The sequence below is a fragment of the Coloeus monedula genome, assembly GCF_965178545.1.
Source record: "Coloeus monedula genome assembly, chromosome: Z".
NCBI lineage: Eukaryota > Metazoa > Chordata > Aves > Passeriformes > Corvidae > Coloeus > Coloeus monedula.
The window spans coordinates 32,451,686-32,473,797 of record NC_138822.1 but is presented as its reverse complement, the minus strand read 5'-3'; the positions used below and the strand labels follow the sequence as shown (position 1 = coordinate 32,473,797).

The window sequence follows — 22,112 nt, the reverse complement described above, 5'->3', positions numbered from 1 at the left end:
GTGAACTCAGTCATTGTCACACAATCAATGCGCATTTTTTTCCTGGTTAAGTGTATATCAAACCTACCGGTTGTTACAGTGGGGATACTGCAACACACATCAAACAACAAGGCCCGTGGAAAAGAAATATATATGGACAGATTCTTAATAGATGTTTCAGAGATGTTTATTTCTCCAGCCTCATGGCCGGGATCTGCCGAGGAACTGCTGCAATCACAGGACCCGAGGGTCCTTGCCCACGCAGGGGAACACAAAACAACCAATGGGGAACGACCACATGGCAGGGGGAAAGGGACCCCGACAACCAGTCTTGTATTCCTTTAAAATAAGGGCACCAGTGACAAAATCTTGAACAGAAAATTACATATGTTTTAGGATTTCAAAACTGCCCTTCTAACAGGTGGACAGATTTTCTCAAGTCTGGACTGGGTCTCTTCATGCACTGGATGAGAAGTAATAGAAGAGCTTTGCATTCCTCTTTCCTTCCATCCTCAGAATGACCAAGCTGCCCTTCCGCAGAATTCCATTCCTGACTGTGAGAAGCAGCACAGCCTTCAGCCAGGGAAGGTTGTCTGCCTCAGAACCCTGTTCTGACAGGTGCAGCACGTTGTCTCAGGCTCAATTCCTCATCCCAGTGTCATCACAGCACAGTGCAAGAGGTTATGGGTTTCCAGTGCCACCAGCTGAAATAGCTTGTCATGCCTGTCTCTTAAAAATCAAATGTAATCAGAATAAGCAAACCCAACAAATTAAGATGCAGATTTGAGATATGGATCTACCTCTCCTGGCCAAAACAAAGCTATTTGATTTTTATGAGGGTTAATGCATAACCTCTCTGAATTTCATTAATTTTTAATCACTTTTCTCTTACATCCTTTCAATACTTACAGGGAGCTTATAAGAAAAATGGGTATAGAGCTTTCAGCAGGGCCTGTTGCAATAGAACAAAGGATTTTAAACTGAACTAAGGGTAGATGTAGAGTAGATAGAAGGAAGAGATAGTTCACGATGACAGTGCTGCAGCACTGTAACAGGTTGCCCAGAGTGGTGGTAGCTGCCCCATCCCTGGAACCATTCACGGTCAGATGTGACAGGACTCTGAGCAACTTGATCTAGTTGGAGATGCCCTTGCTCGTTGCAGGGAGGCTGGAATAGATGACCTTGAAAGATCCCTTCCAACCCAAACTATTCTGTGATTCACTAACAGAAATACGAAACGAGTCTGTTACATTCCCACACCTTTTAGATGGGTGGAGCAAAGAGGTAGGGAAAGAAGATTTATTAAGAAGAGATGGTGACGATCAGCCAAGTCATGGACATTCCTGGTATGCCCAGGCTCTGAAGAGAGCAGTCAACTTGATCTTCTTATTGGATCTTTCTCAGTTGCTCCTGAGTAGGGATCATCACATGTCACTAGGATGCACTGCACTAGTGTACAAATGCCACTGACCCAGCTGGCTGCTGTTTTGTGGGGAGAGTGTCAGTCCCCCATTTATCCTCCCTTCTAGTATAGACAGCAACATACTTTTTTCTGTGGTTCTTTTGTAGTTATCTGCTGAACTACAAAGAAGAACTATTTCAGGATTAATTAAGTTTGGTTCCAAAGCTTACTGAATGCTGGCAGCAATGTTTTTGTCGTTTCTAAGCATATAAATCGACGAATTTAATAAAATAAACATTTTATAGACTTGTATTTCTAAGTATAGATCTTTTGAGTCTACCAGAACCTAAATAAACCAAAACACACAGTTCTTAACTATTCCGTCAAGCTTTGCACTTCCTATGCAAACCAACTTCTTGATGTGAACTGGCTGCACAGAACTTAGTGGGAGCTGGAGAGCTGGGTGACTCTTGACTTCTGCATCATCATCTCACTTGGTCCATACCATCACAGCAATTATGAAGTGAAATGTACCATGTGTTTCCTCCATGCACTCTTCAGCAAATCCTGCTCCAAAGTATACCAACAAAAGCTCAGCTGTCACTGAAACAAAGTGAGTAGCATCAGCCTTGATTTAAGGGTCTTCTAAAAAGCTTCAAAGCGTGCCATGAATTATAAACACTAGGTATTTTGATGATGGTTACATTTTCACCAGGACAGTTTAGGACAATCTGGATTCTCTCACTGGGTTTTCAAACATCTGAAAACATTCTGCAGATAATACTTACTGTTTCGAGCTGAAGCAAAACCTCAGCACATCCAGTATTTCACATGTCTACTTGCAACAGCTGTGGTTTTACTGACTCATCTCATATTACACACAACATATTAATACCTCTTCTGCACAGTGGAATTTTAATCCAGAAGTGACCAGCATTTGATTTTACTTTAGTTAAGGGCATTTGTACCCTTTGTCTTGGTTTAAAGACAGGTGTCTGCTAAGGAAGGCAGGAGCCTCCCTTGGAATGGCAGATGCGACCTCCCCTCCCTCCGAGTAATTACAATTTTGAAATCAAGGGGGCTTTTAGGCAAAGATGTGGGAAAGAGGAATAACAGTTCTTTACTATTATATATCTATATGTGTATAACCAGTCAAACAAACAACAATAACTATGGCAGTAACAGCACACACAAACCCAGTGCCAGCCCTCTCGGCTGTCGGGCCCTTTCCCCTCGGGTGCAGTTCCGCTCGCAGCCGGCAGGGGCGCTGGCGGCTCCCGGTGAGCAGGGCAGGTGCGATGGTTCCCCCGCGGCTGCAGGGGGCGCTCCGGAGCGAGCTCGGGGAGCACGCGGCAATGGCGCCCTGGGATCCCGGGAAGGGATGGGACAAAGGCTTCACAAACCCCTGGGCAGCCGATCCCAGTGTCCAGCCGGACCCTCGGGAACAGCAGGCTGGAACAGCAGGGACGAGCACAAATCCCGGGTGGCAGACGAGATGGATCGAACTCCGGAGCTGTGGTGAGAACCCCCGGAGGTCCGGGCAGGCAGGGCGTGCGGGGCTACAGAGCAGCGAAGGCTCCAAGCAACGGCGGGGGCAGGGCGGCCGCAGCCCAGCTCCCAGCGGGGCAGGGAAGGTGGGCCTGGGAATATCCCAGGGTTTTCTTCTGAGGCACCCAAGCAGATGGTGAACAAGTCCCTCTCTTAGTGAGGTGGGGTGTTAAATTGGGCCCCAGTGCAGCAGCGGCTCCAGTGAGCAGGCTCCACTCACGGTAGAAGGAAGACAGCCAAAAGCAGAAGCGTGCAGTGCTGACGAACTCCCTCCACAACGATGGCAGCCTCTCTCCCTCCGACCACCGAGAACACCAACCAGCCAGGCGTGTACCCAACCCCCAGGTGAAAGGGAGTAGCCAGATAGACCACTCCCCCTATGGCCAGGTCTTTTGTTTTTCTTAAGCACCCAGTAATTTGTTGCCCTGGCAACAGGTATGGGGAAAATTCTTTAAGAGAAAAAGAGAACAGGACGACTCCTAAAACCCCAACACCTTGTTTCTAGAGACCATCATCTTTAGGCAAACAATTCAAACCAACTGTCTTTGACATTTATAAGTATGCCTGCTAAATTAAAAAAAAAAAAAAAAAAGGCATTCAAAGTTAGTAATTTTTCATTTATATTTCATCAGATTATTGCTATAAGCAATGGCTTCCATCAAAATAGCCTCAACTAATTCCCAGTCACTAAATCATGAGCAACTGTATTTCTCTGCTCATCATCCTGAATGGTAATCTTCTTGTCAGTGTCTTCATGAGTGTTACTGACTCTAACCCCAGAAATCATTTCAAAAGCAGTGACTTTCTGGTAGCTCTGGGTTCCATGTCATACTCCAGCTGTGAATGCACTGCATTTTTTCATAGCTCTAGCACTGCTTCCCATGCCAGTCAAAAATACTTTCTTTTCTCTACTAGCACTAACATCCAAAAACTACTGTCATACAACTATGTCCAGCCTTAATATGAAAAATTTTCTCAGTACTTTCCTGTATGGTAAAACCCAATAAGACTCAGTTTTTGCCAAATACTACCATTTATGCTGTGAACTTAAAATATGCATTACTTGTAGTTAAACAGTTACCTTTAAAAAGTTTAAAAATATATAATTTAAAAAATAATTCTTATCTTAAATCACAGTATATGGCTCAAGATCACAGTTTTATGACTGCAGTCCCATGGCAGGAATCAACAGCCACTTAATGCACTGAAAACTCATACCAGGCTGAGTCAGAATCTCAAGACCTGAAGAATGATATTCCTGAAATCCCTTCTTTCATCATGGGGGTCAAGTCCTTAAGCCCAAGATTACAAGAAACCCAAGTGGTGGATGGAGGGGAAAAGCTGATGACAGGCTTTGTAGACAGAAATCATTTTTAGGTAGATGCTGGCCAACAAGTCTGCTAATTGTTATGACTGACTTTTTTTTTTTTAAGTGAAATTCTTGATATGTCAGGTTTGGTTCAAGAAGTATTTACATAAAATAAAAAACTATTTATGTAACAGGAAAAGAGACAGAACATATATCACAGCAGTGGTCCAATAATTTAATAGTATCAGAGAACCAAAGAAAGCTTAGCCTGACAAAATACTTCATACAGAAATGTGCACCACAGAAGTGCTTTTATTAATTATTTAAATTCTATGTTGAAAAAACAAAGTAACCAGAATCAGGCATTAGAAAATTGACATATAAACATAACTAAATCTCCTTGTGTCACTGCTGTTAGACTTCATAAAACAGTCTGATTCTACCTTTTGATGCTCTCTCATTCTTCGCAAGAATTAGTCTTCAGCTTGAGTTTTTAAACAAGCACAGGTCATTTTCTTTTGTTGTCTTCAAACTTTTTTTTTTTATCCTTCACTCAAATAGTTCCTTCATCACAGAACACAGGAATTGTTACTTCCCAGTCTCTCTTTACCACGAGACCCTTCTCAGTAGTATCATGAGTGTTACACGACTGAAGCCCCTACAGTCAATGGTAGCTCAGTCAGGACCCAAACAGTTGAGATAGCAAAGGGTCATTAACACTCAGGAACCTACAATTCTGGAAAGCTTGAAGCCTTCTACACCATTACAAGCTCCTCCCTACACCCAACATGTATTTTCATACCCTCTTTGGTTATCAATTCAATTCCAATTTTCCCTTGCTCTCTACCCAAATGCAGATTGCCTACAAAAAGCTACACATAGAATTTTCACCCAATCTTACTGTCTAACCAAACTATCTCTCTGTCAAGCAAGACTTTAATCACTCTCTTTTCCTCCTGCCATATATTTTCCCGGCATCACTCCATCCCTGTTCTGGCTCATCTTGTTTTGACTTACATAAACCCAAACAGGTTTCCCCACACCTCACTGGCTACCAGGCTGCTGTTAACCACCTTGGTAAACTTTAGTCACGTTGTCTTGGTCCTGCCACTGTTACAGCACTTACAAATGGCCCATCTTGATCTTCCTTCCTTGGCTCCTTTTCTGCTCACACAGCTGCTTCTTGCATGTCGCAGCTCTCTTGTCTCAGCTACCAAAGCCAGCTTCTTGCTCCTTCCACTGCATGTACCTGGCAAGAAAGGATCTTCTTCTATTTCCACCAGCTAAAGCGGCTCACCGCTGAAGGAAATCTGTCACATTTAAGCTCAGCCTGTCTTTAAGTTGCCTAACAAGTTCCCAAATGTGTGGAGTAAGGCAAGTGTTGTTAAGGGATTACAACACTGAGGGCTCCTGAAATAGAGTCTGGTTCTAAGTAATGCCAAGACTGTGGGTTCCATCCCTCTATGGGATATTCACTGGAGAGTTGCATCCGATGATTCATGTGGGTTCCTTTAAAATCAGAATATTCTGTGATTCTGTGAAACGGGAGACGTGGCACTAGCATCCTTAGGGGGCTGCTCACCTGCCTCACCTCGAAGCCACGGGTGTTTCAGGGGCACCCTTGACTTCGGCCCCGGACTCCAGAGTTGCGTGCCACAGCCCTGCCCCGCGAGCAACACTCGCACTCGCCCATGGGCTCGGAGATCTCCCAGCCGGGCAGCGCCGCCCGCCCCCGGGGCCGGGGGGAGCCGCGGGCAGGCCCGGTCGGGGCTTCCGCCGGGCGGGGCGCTGGGCAGGGGGGCGGTGCCGCCGCGCTCGCCCTGCCCCGGGGCGGCTCGGCTGGGCCCGGCCCGGCCCTGCCCCGCGCCGCCGGCCGCAGGTGCTTAAATAGCGGCGCCTGCCGCGCTGCCGCGTCCTTCCCGCCGCCGCCAGGTAAGGGGCGGGCGGCCGGAGCCCTTCGCTGGCCGCTCTTTCTCGCCAGGGGCGGCCGCGGGGCCCTGCGGCTGTGCCGCCATGGCGGGGTGGGTGGGTGGGAGAGGGGGAGCGGGCGGGCGGTCCCGCGGGGTCGGGGCAGCGCGGCGGGAGCGGGGCGGGCGGGCGGCTCGTCCTCCGGCTGTCCCCGGCGAGGGGCCGCCGCGGGCGGGCGGGGTCCGCCGCGTCTCCCCGCAGCCGCCGCCATTCCCGTGTTTTCACCCTTCTCCAGGGTGCGTGAGAATCATCCGTGGAGTAAGTGTCCTGTCTCTTCCCTGGAGAGCCCACCGCTCCCCACACTGCTTCCCCACTGTGACCTCTACGCCATCCCTGAGGGAGGATGGAGTATCACTGAAGGGACTTCTGCAGTTATTCTGGCACGCAGTACTCTCGTGGCTGGTGCTGGCGTACAGCTGGGAAGGCACAGGTGAGGAGGTTCAGGTGCTGCTCCATCACGGAGAGGTGGTGGAGCGGTTGCCCTGCATCGCTCCTTGCTCCGGTGTGATGCATGACAGCTTTTGGGGCATGGCCCATCGTCTTGAATACCTTATTGTGACTTAGAAGACTAAGTGACTTAGAATAGAGCATGTCTGATGGGCTGGTGCATGAGGAGGGGTGTGCCATAGAATGCTGCTCTTCCTAGATGGAGTAGAGCTTAGCTGCTTGTCCATTAAATTGTCTGGCGTAATGCCCCAGGCCAGCCTTAGGGAACTGGGACAGGATGGCTTTAGGTAGCTTTTGGAGCCCTGCATCTCCCTAATGGTCATGATGGTCTGTCCTGTGGTCAAAGATCTGTACATCTTTTTGTCTTGTGCCTTTTGCTGCTTTGAAATACATCAGCATCCTGGGACAGACCTTCCTGTGAATTTCCAGAAATTGATCTGTCATGCGTTACCTGTTTGAAAAACGTCAGCTCTGGTGTTAACTGTATCTGTCTACTTTTTCCCCTGTCTCCTTGCAGGTACTCCAGAATATAGGAGCTGCTTTGCCACAGCTCTTGTGTGCCACTAGTGTGTCATGTAAAAAGCATCCTGCCAACAAGCATGTCACCCTTCAGAGCTCATTTTTGAGTCTAGGTGCTGTCCTAGTTGCCTGCATAGCATCCAGTCAAAGGATTGCCAAGTTTTGCTTTGCAAGCTCCTCACTGTTCAGACAGACTTTTGGGATCCTCCTGTCCAACTGTGGTGTCGGTGTTCTATCTGGTGAAGTGAGTGAGGAACATTTGTGCATCATCTTTTACTGTAGCTGCTTTTATCTTGTAGCCCGAAGGGACAGGAATTGGCAGCTTTACAGAATGCAGTTCTGTTTGGCAGTCAGAATCCCTGACAGTGCTGATTTGTGGTGAGAAAGATCCTTGGTGCACATGTCTCTGGAGACTGGCAGGATTCACCCCACTTCCTGGAAATTCCTACTGCATCTGCTTTCCAGCACTTCTCCAGGTGGCTCGGGCCCCACCTGCAATGGCCATAAATAACAGCACAGCATTACCCTTCCTATACTGTGAGCTGAAACAATAATTTTGTGAATGCGTATGGGCAGAGTTCCTGTGGCATCCACTCTCAGCTTAGGAATCTTTACACACACTGTCTAAATCTTGAAATCATTTAGGATATCAGAGTCTTACGTTCTGGGAGATAAGACCACTGTCAGTCACTAATTAGTAACTGCATACATAAGAGATGAAGTTGCATGTATTTGACATCTCAGAACTTGTTACTGCTTGTAGTCTTGTTTCTTAAAAGTAGAAAACTGAAAGGACATCCTGTTGGGTATTTCCCACTAGCTCTTCAAATAAGTGGTTAAAAACACCATGGGGAGGGAAGAGTGTGGGGATGAAGGTTGCACATTACAATTTAGTTTAACCAGCTGTACTCATGGATGAGTGTTTCTGAATGCCAACTTGAGAGTCCAGTCCAGGGGGAAGAACAGGAAATAGTGTGTGTACAGCAGATACGAACAAAGAAGGAAATTTAGACATAGGAAGCCGTTTATGTTCTAATATGGAAGTTAAACTGAATGAAGTTGAGAGCCTTTTTCCTTACAAGTAACTTGACCAATAAGGAGTCATAGTTTAATTTGAAACCTGGAAAAAAAAAAATCACAAAAATAATCACAAAATGGCAGTGGCAAGTTCCCAGTAGCAGTTCAAAATTTGGAAACATAGGTGAAAAAATGGAGAAATTAAAGTCCTTGAAAAGGATGGCTTATAAATTCTAACGGGATTGCCATTGTGGGCTGCAACAGTTTTACAGTGTTTGAAATAACACAGACTAGACCTAAAACTTCTGCTTGAAATTATTTGTGTGCTTTTGCAAGCAAATAGAGGGGGAATGGTCCTACTCTGGGAAGGACAGCAGTGTTTTAATTCTTCCAGTGCTTTTCTTTGAATTCTCTGTTCCTGAATTTATAATGTCTGCATGAAGAAATCAAATTTCATATGAATAAGGGGGAGTAAATTTGTAGCCCTGGTGTTTGCAGGGAAAATCTTGGAAAATATGACTCTGAAGGCTCAAGAAGAATTGTAGTAGAAGTATTTTTAAATCGTTGGAGTTGTCCATAATATGAAAGTTGTAATACAAGTGTTACACAGAAAAATGACAAGAAATTGCAAAGTTATTTCCTGTTCTATATGCCTGGCATAGGCCTGAGTTACAAAAAGGTAAAGCACTATATCATTTAGGTTAAGCTTATAACCAGACTTCCTTTACGAACTATGCTTCCAATTCCCTCTTCCCATTGTACTTAATGGCCTCTGCACTACTGGATTATGTTCTAATGGTTTCTGACCTGTTATTTCCATGTCTGCTTTCAGACTTGAGTTTGAAGGGAAAATTCCATTACAGCAATATGCCTGTGGAGATACCAGATCTAGTGGAAGTATTTCAAGCACATAGGCAATAAAAGGTTTGCTTCTTTGTTAAAATACTTTTTCTTGAAACACAGGAAGTAAATTTAATCTTACGTTGGGTTTTCTGTTAAAATTTCATGGTAGTGTAAATGGAAATTAGTCCTCCCTGATTTTCCAGGATAAAATCTATGGCTTTCATCTTCAAAACCACAACAGATCGTTCTGAATGTTCCTTCTTTTGTGGCCTGCAAGAATGAAGAAAATATGTACATGCTTAATTTCTAATGTGTGTTTTAACTTAATCTCGTAACAACAAGACTGGTGGAAAAGAAGCAGGCACTGTGTTGGAAAAATGAGGACAAGTCTCTAGACTTTTCTTTGTAACAAAAATATATTTGAATTTATTTTTTATTTTTTGCTTTCACATTATTTTGTTTTGTCCTAATTTGCTTGTATTTAAGTCCGTGTTTTCTCCCTTGCAAAGAAAAGATTCTGAGTTGACTCAGATTATAGAGTGTTGGTGTTATAATGGTTAATATGCCTCAGCAGAAAAATATCTGAAGACAGTTGTGTCTGAAGCTGGGCTTTGCTGAGATATATTTATTTATTTGTGTATGTGTGTGTTTCAGAGGCCTTTTACTCAGCTTTGTACGTTTGTTGGTAAGTCAGGAAGTCTGAGCCAGCTCAGATAATTGATGAGAATGGAGCATATGCAGCTATCAGAAAGAATTTTATTAACTTAGCAAAGACCGCTGAAATCAGAGAAGTGACCAGCCTAATCCATTTTTTTCTGCTCAGAAGTAGAGCCTTCAGACTGACTCCAGCTCATGCAGCATTGAAAGTGTGCTGAGCTAAAGGTCTTCAGTTTGAAATCAATCAGGATATTTTTAATTTTTTTTTGTGACATGCTGTCCTATCTTTAGTGTTCCTTGTAATGATTTTTTTTCCCCCCAGAGTGAATCTGGCTCTTCTACTGAGGGATCCTCAGTTAGCAGTTTTTCAAACCGATCTCAGTAGAGGATTATCAGTAGACTGAATTCAAAACACTGAAGAAACACTTACCAGACACAGTTTACAAGTTAACTGCTCACAGTAATGGAATGCATTAAGGGCAGTCCCTCAGTTTTGCTGTTGGAGACGGCCAGCTGGGAAGGAGACTTGGTTGCTTTCTGGCCTTCTTGCTGTGTTCCCTTGCCTCTCAGATCTTGTGCTTATTATTCCTTTTACCTGCGTAATGTACTCTGCTTTCCCCTGTGCTCTTGGGGGCCTGGTTTATTGTTCAGTGGTAAAATACATAATAACTTCATTATTCATGTATCTGCTCAGCCTGTTCTTTAATTGGGTTCTACTCTTTTAAAGTGGCTAAGTAGTGACTCAATAGATCGCCTTGCATTGCAGATAAATAATTGTGTTTTAGTGACTAGTGGGTTCTGTGGTTGTGTTTTGTTTTCCTTCCTCTGGGGCACTGCAGTTACTGGAGAGTGACACAAACTTTGTTGTGGCTGACACATGTTCAACAGTTTGCTACCAGAAATCACATAATACCTTGTTTTTATTGTGGAATGTGTACCTGAGGCATATGTAAGGAGGATCCAATCTAATTTGATGTTTTAGGTTCCAGTCATCTGAATTAGTAGCAGGGCAGTAGAAGCTGGTAGAGAAAAGGCTGAAGGTTAACTAACAAACAGCAGTAACTAAGCTGATTCCCTGCTTCTATCCGTGACAAACTCCACCAGTCCCTATATATCAGCCCTCAGATATCCAAGACATAGCTGAAACGGTCTGTCACGGGACACTGCTGATGGGGGGAAAAGGGCAGTGTCAAAATGCTGCAGCACAAGCATGCTTAAGTACTTCCTACACTTGGTAGGGAACGGCTTTCTATCCATGAGACTTGTTATTTTCCATAGTCTGAACTTCCCCTGCGTTTCAGGTTGGCTTTTGATGGATGTTAGCCAGGATGTCCATGGTTGCTAGTCAGCATGGAGTGTAGTACTGGTATCCATCTGGCTCTGTAGGCTAGTGTCAGAGTAGCAGAAACTTCCTTGTAGGTAACAGCAGAGTTTATTTTTTTATTTTTTTTACTAGAGCTCACTGACTGGAACTCTGGCCTAACTTTCAGTCAGGCTTCTCTTGTCCCAGTAAATCCACATCCAGCAGATTTGTTATACCATATGGGCTGTTATTGGCCTCAACATTGTTTTCTATTTTCTTCTATTTTACTTCTGAATCTAGAGTCTTGTGGGCTCAGAAGCCTTCTGGGAGCTGCCTTTGTTAATTTCTTTTTAAGGATCTCTGGAGCACAGACAAAGTATCCAGAAGTAGGGGAAGTGGAAAGGAAATGTAGGATTACTATGCTTACCAGCTCAAACTATGGAATCGGTGAGACTTGAACTGGTCTTCAGAATGGGGTTTTTATTTTCTTTTTTTTGTTTTGTCATTTCAGAACAGAACCAAAAATCATCTCAGTACTTGCTTTTGCAGCAGCATAGGACAGGAAGCTCCTTTAAAGAGAGAAACAGAAAGGTCTTTACTGACTGAGGAGAGAGAATCCAGATTTATATGCTTTGAGAAGGTATGTAATAGAAGGTGTACTTGGTTAAAAAGTCCAGTGGTCATTGCTCATTTCCATTAAGGTACTATCTCTCACAAGTTGTCACTTCCTGCAGTTCACCACAGAAATTTCCTGTATCTTTCTCTTTTCAAGGGGAAAGCTAGCCTGTCCTTGTTCCAAATATTCAACTTTTGAAAATAATGTTCCCGTATTCATAAGACTGTTTCTCTAAAGAAACAATTCATTTAGCTGTGCAACAACAATTACAGTTGGTTTAAGTTGAACTGCAAAGCAAGTTCTGTCTTTTCATTGGCATTTAACATCAGCAAACTTGACTAGGCCCTGTAATCCATAGTGGAGGTACTGCAAAACAGAAAATACTGGAGAGTATGCAATAAAGATTGAAGAGCAAATTTAAAAGTGAGAAATATAATGTAGCTGTTCTTGCTGGGGTTTTTTCTTCTTTTAGTTTGTGTATTTTCATGTTCACAGGTCTACTGTAGTTTGCTGCCATTTAATGCTAACAACTCATCTGCTTGAGGAGATTCTGTTGTAATGTATCCAGTGGCTGTTCCTGCACCAGGAGGTGAAGGAAGTAATGGACAACATGGGAAACTTATTTTTTTCCTTTTTGTTTTTGGAGCTGTGTTGCTCTGTGCTGGATTCCTTCTTTCAGTCTTTATTCTCCAGTCGTGTCCATCTGGAAGCTTCAGTGACTGTAATGAGGTCCTTAAGGCTGCTGGGCCAGTGCTGGCTGTAACTGGACTGGTTTGTGTTTTACTGGCACGATCAAGGGCTAGGATGTATATAAGACAAAGACAATTGCAAAATGAGCAGGTGTACAGCCTTGTTTTTTGTCATGGGAACTGTCAGTTTGCCCAGTTTCTCATATTTGGATTCCTGTTTTTAACTAGTGGAATGCTAATTAGCATCCTGGGCATTTGGGTTCCTGGTTGCAGCCCTGGCTGGCATACGATACAGCTCAACCACACTGGCAATTCTGATGTGGACCTCCAGGGCTGTGGATTCCTGTCACTTCAAATTATGGGACCTTTGATTGTGCTCACTGGGTTGTGTTTCTTCGTGATAGCTCATGTTAAAAAGAAGCAAAACTTAAATCTCAGCCAAGAATCCTGTGAAGGTGAAGAACATCCTCAGAATCACGAGTCTTTTCAGGTTACAGTAGGTGGGTAAAAAATGTTGGAACTATACAAATGTTGGAAATTAGTAAGGGTTTTCTTCCACTAGTAATTTACTTCTGGATACTACTTATTTGAGCTCTAAGCATGTCAGTTCTGCCATGTCAAGACAGCCGAAATAGAATAATGTTGCTTTGTCTCATATGCTTTCTGTATGGTCAATTCAGTTACCTTCTCAAAAAGGCAGAATCTCTCTTGGCGTAAAAGGAAAGGTCTGACTGTGTAAAGCAACATAATCTGACACAAATGAGTCTAACCCCAATTCTGTTCTCAAATGGTGTAATTGACACTGCAGATCACAGACTTCTATGAGTATATTTAGCCTTGAGCTCTGACCCCTTAAACAGAAGATTCCGATTCATAACCAGTGTATTGTATTTTTAAAATTGTGGCCACATCCTCAATCAGTCAGATATATAATTATAAGATGCCTCTGTTAATCTCACAGTATTTGAGCAAATGTGGTGTGTTAGCAGGGTGTAACACCCTGCATATGGCCCTAATTTTAGTGCCCAATGACTACATTGCATGCATAGGTTGTTCTGATAACTTTGATTTTTCTGATAAATTCATTGATGGATGAGTCAGTCATAGTGTTGTTTCATTGCTGTCTGACTGACTGGACCTGAAATTTGTTATGAAATTCAAGGAAATGTGTAGACCTGGTGACACTCAGGAAACAGAAGGTTTGAAGTCAGTTTTCCAGCCACCAACATAAATTAATAGGAGGGAATTCAGATTGTCTTTAAATGCAAGAAAGCAAAATTAGTAGATTCCTTTTATACTTTTAGACTTTAAGGAAAAGTAAAACTGAAGGGCTGAAGGCTGAGGTCTGGTTGGCGTAATGTTGTTCTGGAACAGTGCTGACTTAGCTAGAAAACGCCCCCCACCTCATAATTCAACCATTTTGATGTTCTCTGATCTGTCCCAGCACACAAATTACGAAGGAAGAAAAGGTGCCAGGCAGCTGTGAATGTGTATGTAAATTATGCCAGCTCACTGAATGATACAAACTTCGTTTAAAAAAAAAATTTGTAAACTGTTCAGTTGCAGAATGGAAATTGGTAGATTTTTTCCTGCACAATAGTCTGAAGTAGTGAACTATGTATCAAGTCATGGTTAGTGTGGTTTGAACTACATGTAACTTCGTAGGGAAACTGTCATGGCACACAAAATCAGTCCTCAGAACCATTAATGACTGCCATTATAGAGCTTCAGTACATACAGAGAAACTTAAAATTACTTATTTTAGGTGTGGGAAGGAAACTCACCACTTTCCTACCCTTAAAGTGGTCCAACAGTAACTGTGTGCTTTGCACTTCTGCTTTTTGTAGACACAACCATGTTTATGTCTCTTAGCTAGATAGAACACTCCCCTTCCTCAACTGTATTGTCTAAATGAAATCCTTCATTTATAAATACGTTGCATCTTTATTTTGGGATTATTTAGGTTTTGAATGTACCTCCAACTTAGTCTGACAGCCCAGAATGTAACAATTCTGTATGTGGGATCATTGCACTTTATCTTAAAAGCTAGGCAAGTAAAAATTCTACGATACTGTTAATATAAACAGAGGGGCTCAGTTTTTCAGAGGTAGTAATTGGTGGTTTTTCCCATAGGTGATGCTGTGATGGTATTCCCACCCCCACCACCTCCTTATTTTGCTGACCCTATGTCACCAACTGTGACACACTGTCTTATGTCAAGTGTTTTGCCTACAAGTGAAAATCCTCCGCCATACCACTCTATCTTCAGTGATGGGTAAGACTGTGTTCATCTCTGACTTTAGAAATTTGAGCTCTTTCTTTAGGTATCAAAGACCCTATCCTTACATAACACTGTGAATGAGCTACTAGGCATGACAAAGTTTTCTAGTACATAACTCAACTTACTTCAGATACTTCACTTGAATTGGCATTAAAATACTGTAGTATACTAGGGGAACTACAAACTGCTGTGTCCTTTTTGAGGATTAAATTATTATTGTGACTGGAAAGAACTTCTGAAGTGAAAACAAAGTCTTAAATCATTGGCCCTTCGTAGATTTCTTCCACAGATTGTCCAAGAGAAGGTGCTGCTGACAGCAGTGCAGCAGTGACATGATATCCATATTGCCAGGTTTTAGGAGTCTGTAGAAACAGAGCAGCAGTATTTTATGACCCCTACCCACAGACCCTGGAAATGTTACTTTTTCTGCCAATGTGTTCCGTTCTCCTGTGTCCCTTATCTCTCTCTGCCTTGAGGAAGAGAGACCTGCTGTGCTGGTCTGCCTTGTTCCTGCTGTGGCCATGTGTCGAGATTAAAGGATACCTTGATATCGCAGGAGGCTCCAGAGTGCTGGTAAAGAAGGATGAAAAGCCAGTTTCATCTCAATATGTACCTTATCCTTGCAGCCATTCCTTACATATGTGGATTGTAACTGAATTGCCCGATCTTGACCCCAACAAGTTCAGGGAACAGGAGCTGCCAGCTTACCAAAGACTTGCCTATGCCACAAGAACTTGCAGAGTTATTTAGCCCCTGTGGGTTACCACTAGTGGGCTGCTAACTTGAGGGTGAAAGAGGTTTCTACAAGGGCCACGTACTAGAAGTTAGAGCTAGATCTGGCCAGAAGAGCTAGGTGTCACATGTCTAGAGTTCCCATCTTACTTTCAGGCCCTTAATGATGCAGAATTGACTTGACTTAATACCTTTGGAATGGTCCTACATCAGCTTGGGTTTGAGCTGTGAGTCAGTAGGTTATGTGGGACTGTCATTTGATGACTTCAGTTTACAAGACTGTATGTGCAATATTGTGTCACTGAAAACTGGTAAAAAAACTCTCCAACCAATTTGTTACATTACAAAGCCAACATTAGAGCAGTGCTGGAGGCATGGGGAATTCTCCTCAAAGCATGTATGCTCAGTAATCTAACAGACCAGGTTATATTCCTGAAACTATACATATCTCCTGAATACATGCATGTATGCTAATTATTTCCATGGACTTGCTTGGATATGGTTCCAGATCTTCTGATGAATCTTTTTTTCTTGAGAGTATCTCAAATAAGTCATCAGGTCATAATGTACTTCTCTTATCATTCTTTTCTCCAACACACAATCCTTGTTCTCAAAACTAAGATACCATCTACTACATATTAATCACTGATATAAGGAAGCGTTAGCTGGAGCAAGACTTATTAGTCACAGATGTAGGGAATTAACACAAGGCCACATTAATCTCTGGTATTTGTGCTAAGCACTGTATGAGACAAAACTAAGCATTAACCATGAATATAGGGATAATACACTATTATGCTAGAGTTAAAAGAATTTTCTAACACCATCCCCTACTGCTGCATAGACTTCTTCTTACAGAAATATAACCTGTTTGGTAACAGTTGGAGGCACCATCACTGCCACTGGTGATGAGTGTCTGGAAAGTTGTCTGGCAGGAAAGGACATGGGGATGGTGGTCAATACACCTGAACATGAGCTATCAGTGTGCCCAGGTGGCCAAGGCAGCCAGTTGCATCCAGCCGTGTAGCAACAATAGTGTGGCCAGCAGGACCAGGGCATGTAAATCCTCTGTTCAAGGGGAGGGGGGCAATAACTGGCTTGTTCCTGGCAAACTCTGGGATGAGAGGCAAAGTTTAGAAGGACAAGATGCTTGCAAGGGTACTCTGCCACTGACTCTGAAGTGTGCTGGCCACACGGAAACACACTTGCAGTCTTACAGAGTTGAGCCAAGGGCTCCTGAGGCAACAGAAGCCAAGAGGGAAACACTGGAGAATTATCTCAAAGGAATTAAGGGATGTTCCTCTAGGAAGGCAGCATGGCCAACATCTCAGCTGAGGTGCCTTTACACCAATGCACGCAGCATGGGCAACAAACAGGAATGATTGGAAGCAACTGTGCTGCTGGAAAGCTGTGAACTTGCTGCCATTCCTGAAACTTGGTGGGATGAATCCTGTTCCTGGAGTGTGACTTTTAATGGCTACAGGCTGTTTAGAAGAGACAGGGAAGGAAGGAGAGACAGGGGTTGCTCTTTATATCAAGAGGTGGGTTGAATGTGAAGAGCTGTCCCTGAAGAATACCCATGAGCAGGTGGAAAGCCTGTGGGTAGGAGCCAGAGACCGAGGCTGCAAAGGGAATCTTGTGGCTGGGGTCTGCTACAGCCGCCTGACCAAGGGCAGGCCACTGACAAAACCTTGGCTTCAGCCACAGGAGGTGTTGTGCCCGCAGGGTCTTGTCCTGTGGGGGGAACTCAGCCACCCCAGCAGCTGTTGGGAAAGTAGCTCAGAGGGCTGTAGGCAATCCAGGAGACTGCTGGAATGCATGGAGGATAACTTCCTGACCGGGTGATAGACAGCCCTGCCAGAGGGAATGTGTTCCAGAATCTGTTGGTCACCAGTGCAGGTGAGCTAACTGGGACACCAAGATTGGAGGCAGCCTGGGCAGCAGGGATCATGCCCTGGTGGAGTGTGCAGTCCTGAGGGATATGGGTTGGGTAAGGAGTAAAAGTTGGCTCTTGAACTTTTGGAAAGCAGCTTCCAGTCCTTTGGGAACCTAGTCAGTGGGATCCCTTGACAGACTTCCCTCAGGGACAAGGGAGTAAAAGAGAGCTGGCAGATCTTTAAGGAACTCTGCCATAGAGTGTAAGAGCTGGCAATCCCCAGGAGCAAGGAATCAGACACGGAGGGCAAGAGACAGGCATGGCTGAGTAGGAACTTGCTGGTCAAAATAAAGGGAAAGAAGCAAATGCACAGGCAGTGGAAACTGGGACAGGTGACCTAGGAACTGTTTAGAGATGAAGCACAGCTGTACAGGGAGGGGGTGAGGAAGGCCAAGGCCTGACAAGGGACAGAAAGAATGGGGAGGGCTTCTACAGGTACATTAACCAGAAATGGAAAGTCAAAGAAGGGATACCCCCTGATAAACAATGCTGGAAGAGTGGTGAAAAGTAGATGAGAAGGCTGAGGTACTCAACAACTTTTTTGCCTCTGTCTTGAATGGCAACCTCTCTTCCCACTCAAGGATGGATGGACAGCAGGATGGGGACTGGGGGAACAAAGTCCCTCCCACTGTAAGAGAAGATCAGGTTCATAGCTCTTAGAGGAACTGGAATGTACATAAGTCTGTGAGACCCAGTGACCTGCATCCCAGAGTCCTGAGGAAATTGTCAGTAGATGTAGTCTGTAGATGTCAGTCAGAGGCAGTTGACAGGTCACTCTCCATGACACTTGAAAAGTGACTGCAGTCTGGGCAAGTCCCAGGTGACTGGAAAAGGGGAAACATTATACCCACCTTTTAAGAAGGGCAGAAAAGAGGACCCTGAGAAATACTGACCTGTCAGCCTCACCACTGCCTGAGAAGATCATGGAACAGATGCTCCTAGAGCTGTGCACATGTAGGACAGGGAGGTGATTCAGGACAGACAACACAACTGCACCAAGGGCAGGTCCCACCTGATCAACCCAGTGGCCTTCTGTGATGGGGTGACTGCAGCAGTGGACAAGGAAGGGGCTACAGATGTCACTTCTCTGGACTTCTGTAAAGCCTTTGGCACAGTTCCCCACAACCTCCTTCTCCCTTAAAATGGAGAGAGAGGGATTCAATGGGTGGAGTGTTCAGTGGATGAGGAATTGGTTTGACAGTCACATCCAGAGTCATAGTGGTCAATGTCTCAGTCCCAGTGGACATCAGTGACAAGTGGTATCCCCCAGGAGTCCATATTCGGACCTGTGTTATTAAGTATCTTCATTAATGATATAGATGAATGGATTTGCAGATGACACCAAGCTAAGCAGTGCAGCTGTCAGACTTGAAAGATGGGATGCCATCCAGAGGAATCTGGACAAGATGGTGAAGTGGATCCATGGGAATCTCATGAGGTTTAACAAGGCCATGTGCAAGGTGCTGCACCTGGGTTGGGGCAGCTCCTGGTATCACTACAGGCTGGGGATGAACAGATCAGAGCAGCCCTGGCCAGAAGGACTTTGGGGTGCTGGTGGGTGAGAGGCTGGACATGACCCAGCCATGGGCACTCACAGCTCAGAAAGCCAAACGTGTCCTGGGCTGCATCCAAAGCAGCGTGGGCAGCAGGGCCAGGGAGGGGATTCTGCCCCTCTGCTCTGCTCTGCTGAGACCCCACCTGCAGTGCTGCATCCAGCTCTGGGGTCCCAGCACAGGAAGGACATGGAACTGTTGGAGCGAGTCCAGAGGAGGCCACCAAGATGACAGAGGTCTGGAGTACCTCTCCTGTGAGGAAAGGCTGGGAGGGTTGGGTTTGTTCAGCCTGGAAAAGAGAAGGCTTTGGTGTGACCTAATTGCAGCTTTCCAGTACCTGAAGGGAGCGTACATGAAAGATGGAGAGGGACTTTTTACAAGAGCATGTAGCAGGAAGGGGGATTGGTTTCAAATTGAAAGAAATTTTAGATTAGATATTAGGAAGAATCTCTTTACTGTGAGTGTGGTGAGACACTAGAACAGGTTGCCCAGAGAAGTTGTGGATATCCCATCCCTAGAAGTGTTTAATGCCAGATTTGGACGGGGCTCTGAGCAACCTGGTCCTCATCACCTGGTCTCGTGAAAGATGTCCCTGTTGAAAGCATGGGAGGTTGGAACTAAATGATCTTTTAATGATCCCTTCCAACCCAGGCTATTCTAGGATTCTGTGGTTCCGTTTTGGGCCCTTTGTGAGGAGAAAGACACTGAGGTCCTGGAGCATGACAAAAGAGCAGCACAGCTGATGAAAGATCTGAAGCACAAGTCCTGTGAGGAGTGGCTGAGGGAGCTGGAGTTTTTCAGTCTGGAGAAAAGGAGGCTTGAGGGAGACCTTATTGTTCTCTTCAATTACTGGAAAGGAGGGTGTGGCAAGATGGGGGTTGGCCTCTTTTGCCAGGTAACAAATGACTGGACAGGAGGAAATGGCCTTAAGCTGTGCCAGTTTATCTTAGCTCTCAGGAAGGTTTTTTTCATGGAAAGGTTTGTAAAGCTTTGGAGTAGGCTGCTCAGGAAAGTGGTGGAGTCACCATCTCTGGAATTGTTGGAAAACCATGTGGATGTGGTTTAATACCTGTCTGGATTTCTGTCTTGTGAATGTATGTACACAAAGAGGCAGTTTGTTGGGGTAGTATCCAGTGGAGTGGATAAAACACCTCAGGCTTGAATACAGAACCCAGAATGCCTAGCCTCATGCTTTGGGTGTTTCCTGGCTGGGGGTGCTCTAGCTGTTGCCCTTCCATGCTTCCCAGTGTCCTCACAGAGACCTGCTGAGCTGATACCACCTCTGGGTTTTTCACTCAATCCTGCTCTCATGGTTCAGCACTTGCCAGCAGTCAGGGCATACTGACTAGTGCAAATTGCTTCCGGAGCACTTTCATGGAAGAGAAGCAATGGCCTCGTTGTTCATAACAGTGCCATGGTTGAAGAGCCCAAATATGGCAGGGGATACACATTTCTTATGTTGGTGGCTACTGGACAAAGGTGATTTGCCTCTTTAGTTCATTGCTCAGTGTTCTGTCAGTAACTCACTCAATATTGGTATAGGTACAGATGTATGAGATGTATGTACAAAAGCAAGAGTCAGCTCTGGGAGTGAATCATGAGGAGTTCTTCCCTTTACTTGGGAAGCAGCTGAAGGAATGTGCTGAGGGCCAACTCCAGGGCAAGGTGAGCAAGTTACCAGAGCAATGTGGGTTCAGCTAGTTTGAATGCTGTGATGGTTAGAGAAGGACAGTGAATACTTGGCTGCTCACCTTGACTATCGCTGGGAACTTTGCAGTCTGCTCATGTCCAGTTGTTTCTGTGTCTCCAGCTCTGCGCAGAAATATGACTCCTTATGTCTGTCACGGATTGCTGGAATGCCTAATAAAAGTTTGATTGCCTTTCATGCAAGATCTCAAAAGGCTAAGGATTGTGATTTTTTGTGATGCAGTTCTAAGTCTAGTAACCGTCTTTCATAAAGGAAGGGGACTGTTTATATGATATACTACAAAAGGGAAGATACATTGGGAACTAAGGATCAAAAGAAGATTTAGTAAGATTGTGAAATAGCACAGCCAGAAGCAGTTAATACCCATAAACCCAGCTGTGACTGATGATGTGAAAGGTTAGAAGGGAAATTATAAAATTTTCATATGAGTCATAATGTAGCCCACAAAATGAAATCCTAATACTTATGCAAGTTCTTTGCTTCAGGGATTTTTAGGAATTGTATCCATATATGTATGTTTGTGTAAATCAAGTCAAATTTCACTCACTGTGGCTAAATGAATTATGCTAATACACAGTTTTGTGTTTTATAGAGCACAGCTTGCTGATGATGAAGGAACAGTTGCTGTTAGAGACTATGAATCCATATATACAATTTCTGGAAGCAGCTCACCTTCAGATATTTTACCAATGCTGTACCTTTCTTCTGAATCACCACCAAAATATGAAGAAAAAGCATCAATAACAAATAATGAATATTCACCATCTTCTTCCTCATCTTTTTCATCTATTTCCTTAGCCACATCTGACACCAGCTCGTAAAGGACAGACAGTTCACTTAATTTTTAATTAAAATGTACACAGATTCACAATTTTTGAATTTATTTACATTTTGTAATAAAAGCAATAATGTTGGCTGTGTCTAATTTTTCATCAGGAAGAATAAACAATGAATGTGAATTTCAAGAAATACTAGATAATGCTGGGCCTCTGCTAAAGTAGTCTGAAGGGAGTTCACTGCAAGAACATTAAATGCTCATCTTGTTCTGTTACAGCTTCAGTTTCTTTTTATAGCTGTTCTTTTTATTATGAAGGCACTAAGTAGAAACCAACTTTTTTGATTATTTTAATTAAATATGTTTGGAGCTTCAAAAAAAGGAATAATTAGGAAGTGTTTTTATTTCTATTTTTGCATTACTTTTGTGGAAAATACTTGTTATTGCCTTAACAAGTACTCTGAGAGCATTCACAAATAGGGGTGTTAAGATTGGTACCAAAGATGCCATGAAGAGCTTCAGTGGTTACCTTTTGGTCTGCCTGGTAACACTCTGTATTTAGACTACCTCTGGTCCTTATATAAGTATAATCCCCATGAAAATCAGTTTTAGCTGCAGTTAAGAGCCTGAAGGGAGCCCTGAGGATAGTTAATAGGCTAACAGTTTAACTGTGGTAATGACTGGTTTCAAGGGGATTATTCTGCTGTTTTATATCATCATTCATGGATTATACAGGAAGTGTTTATTGTGTGAGAGTGAGTGCCACAAAGAAATGGTATCTTTGAGGTGCAGACATTACTTATCAGCAGATGCAGGAGAGGCGGTTTCAT

General features: G+C 44.1%; 1 protein-coding gene across 1 annotated transcript; it reads left to right on the top strand.

The window, feature by feature from the left end:
* Window positions 1-12,166: 12,166 nt before the first annotated feature.
* On the top strand, window positions 12,167-21,328 carry TMEM171 (transmembrane protein 171; the record flags this gene model as incomplete). The annotated part of the gene is made up of 3 exons (XM_082300885.1): window positions 12,167-12,797; window positions 14,431-14,572; window positions 21,100-21,328. The coding sequence occupies 3 exons, from the start codon at window positions 12,167-12,169 to the stop codon at window positions 21,326-21,328; spliced, it is 1,002 nt and encodes a 333-aa protein (XP_082157011.1).
* Between the last annotated feature and the right edge of the window lie 784 nt (window positions 21,329-22,112).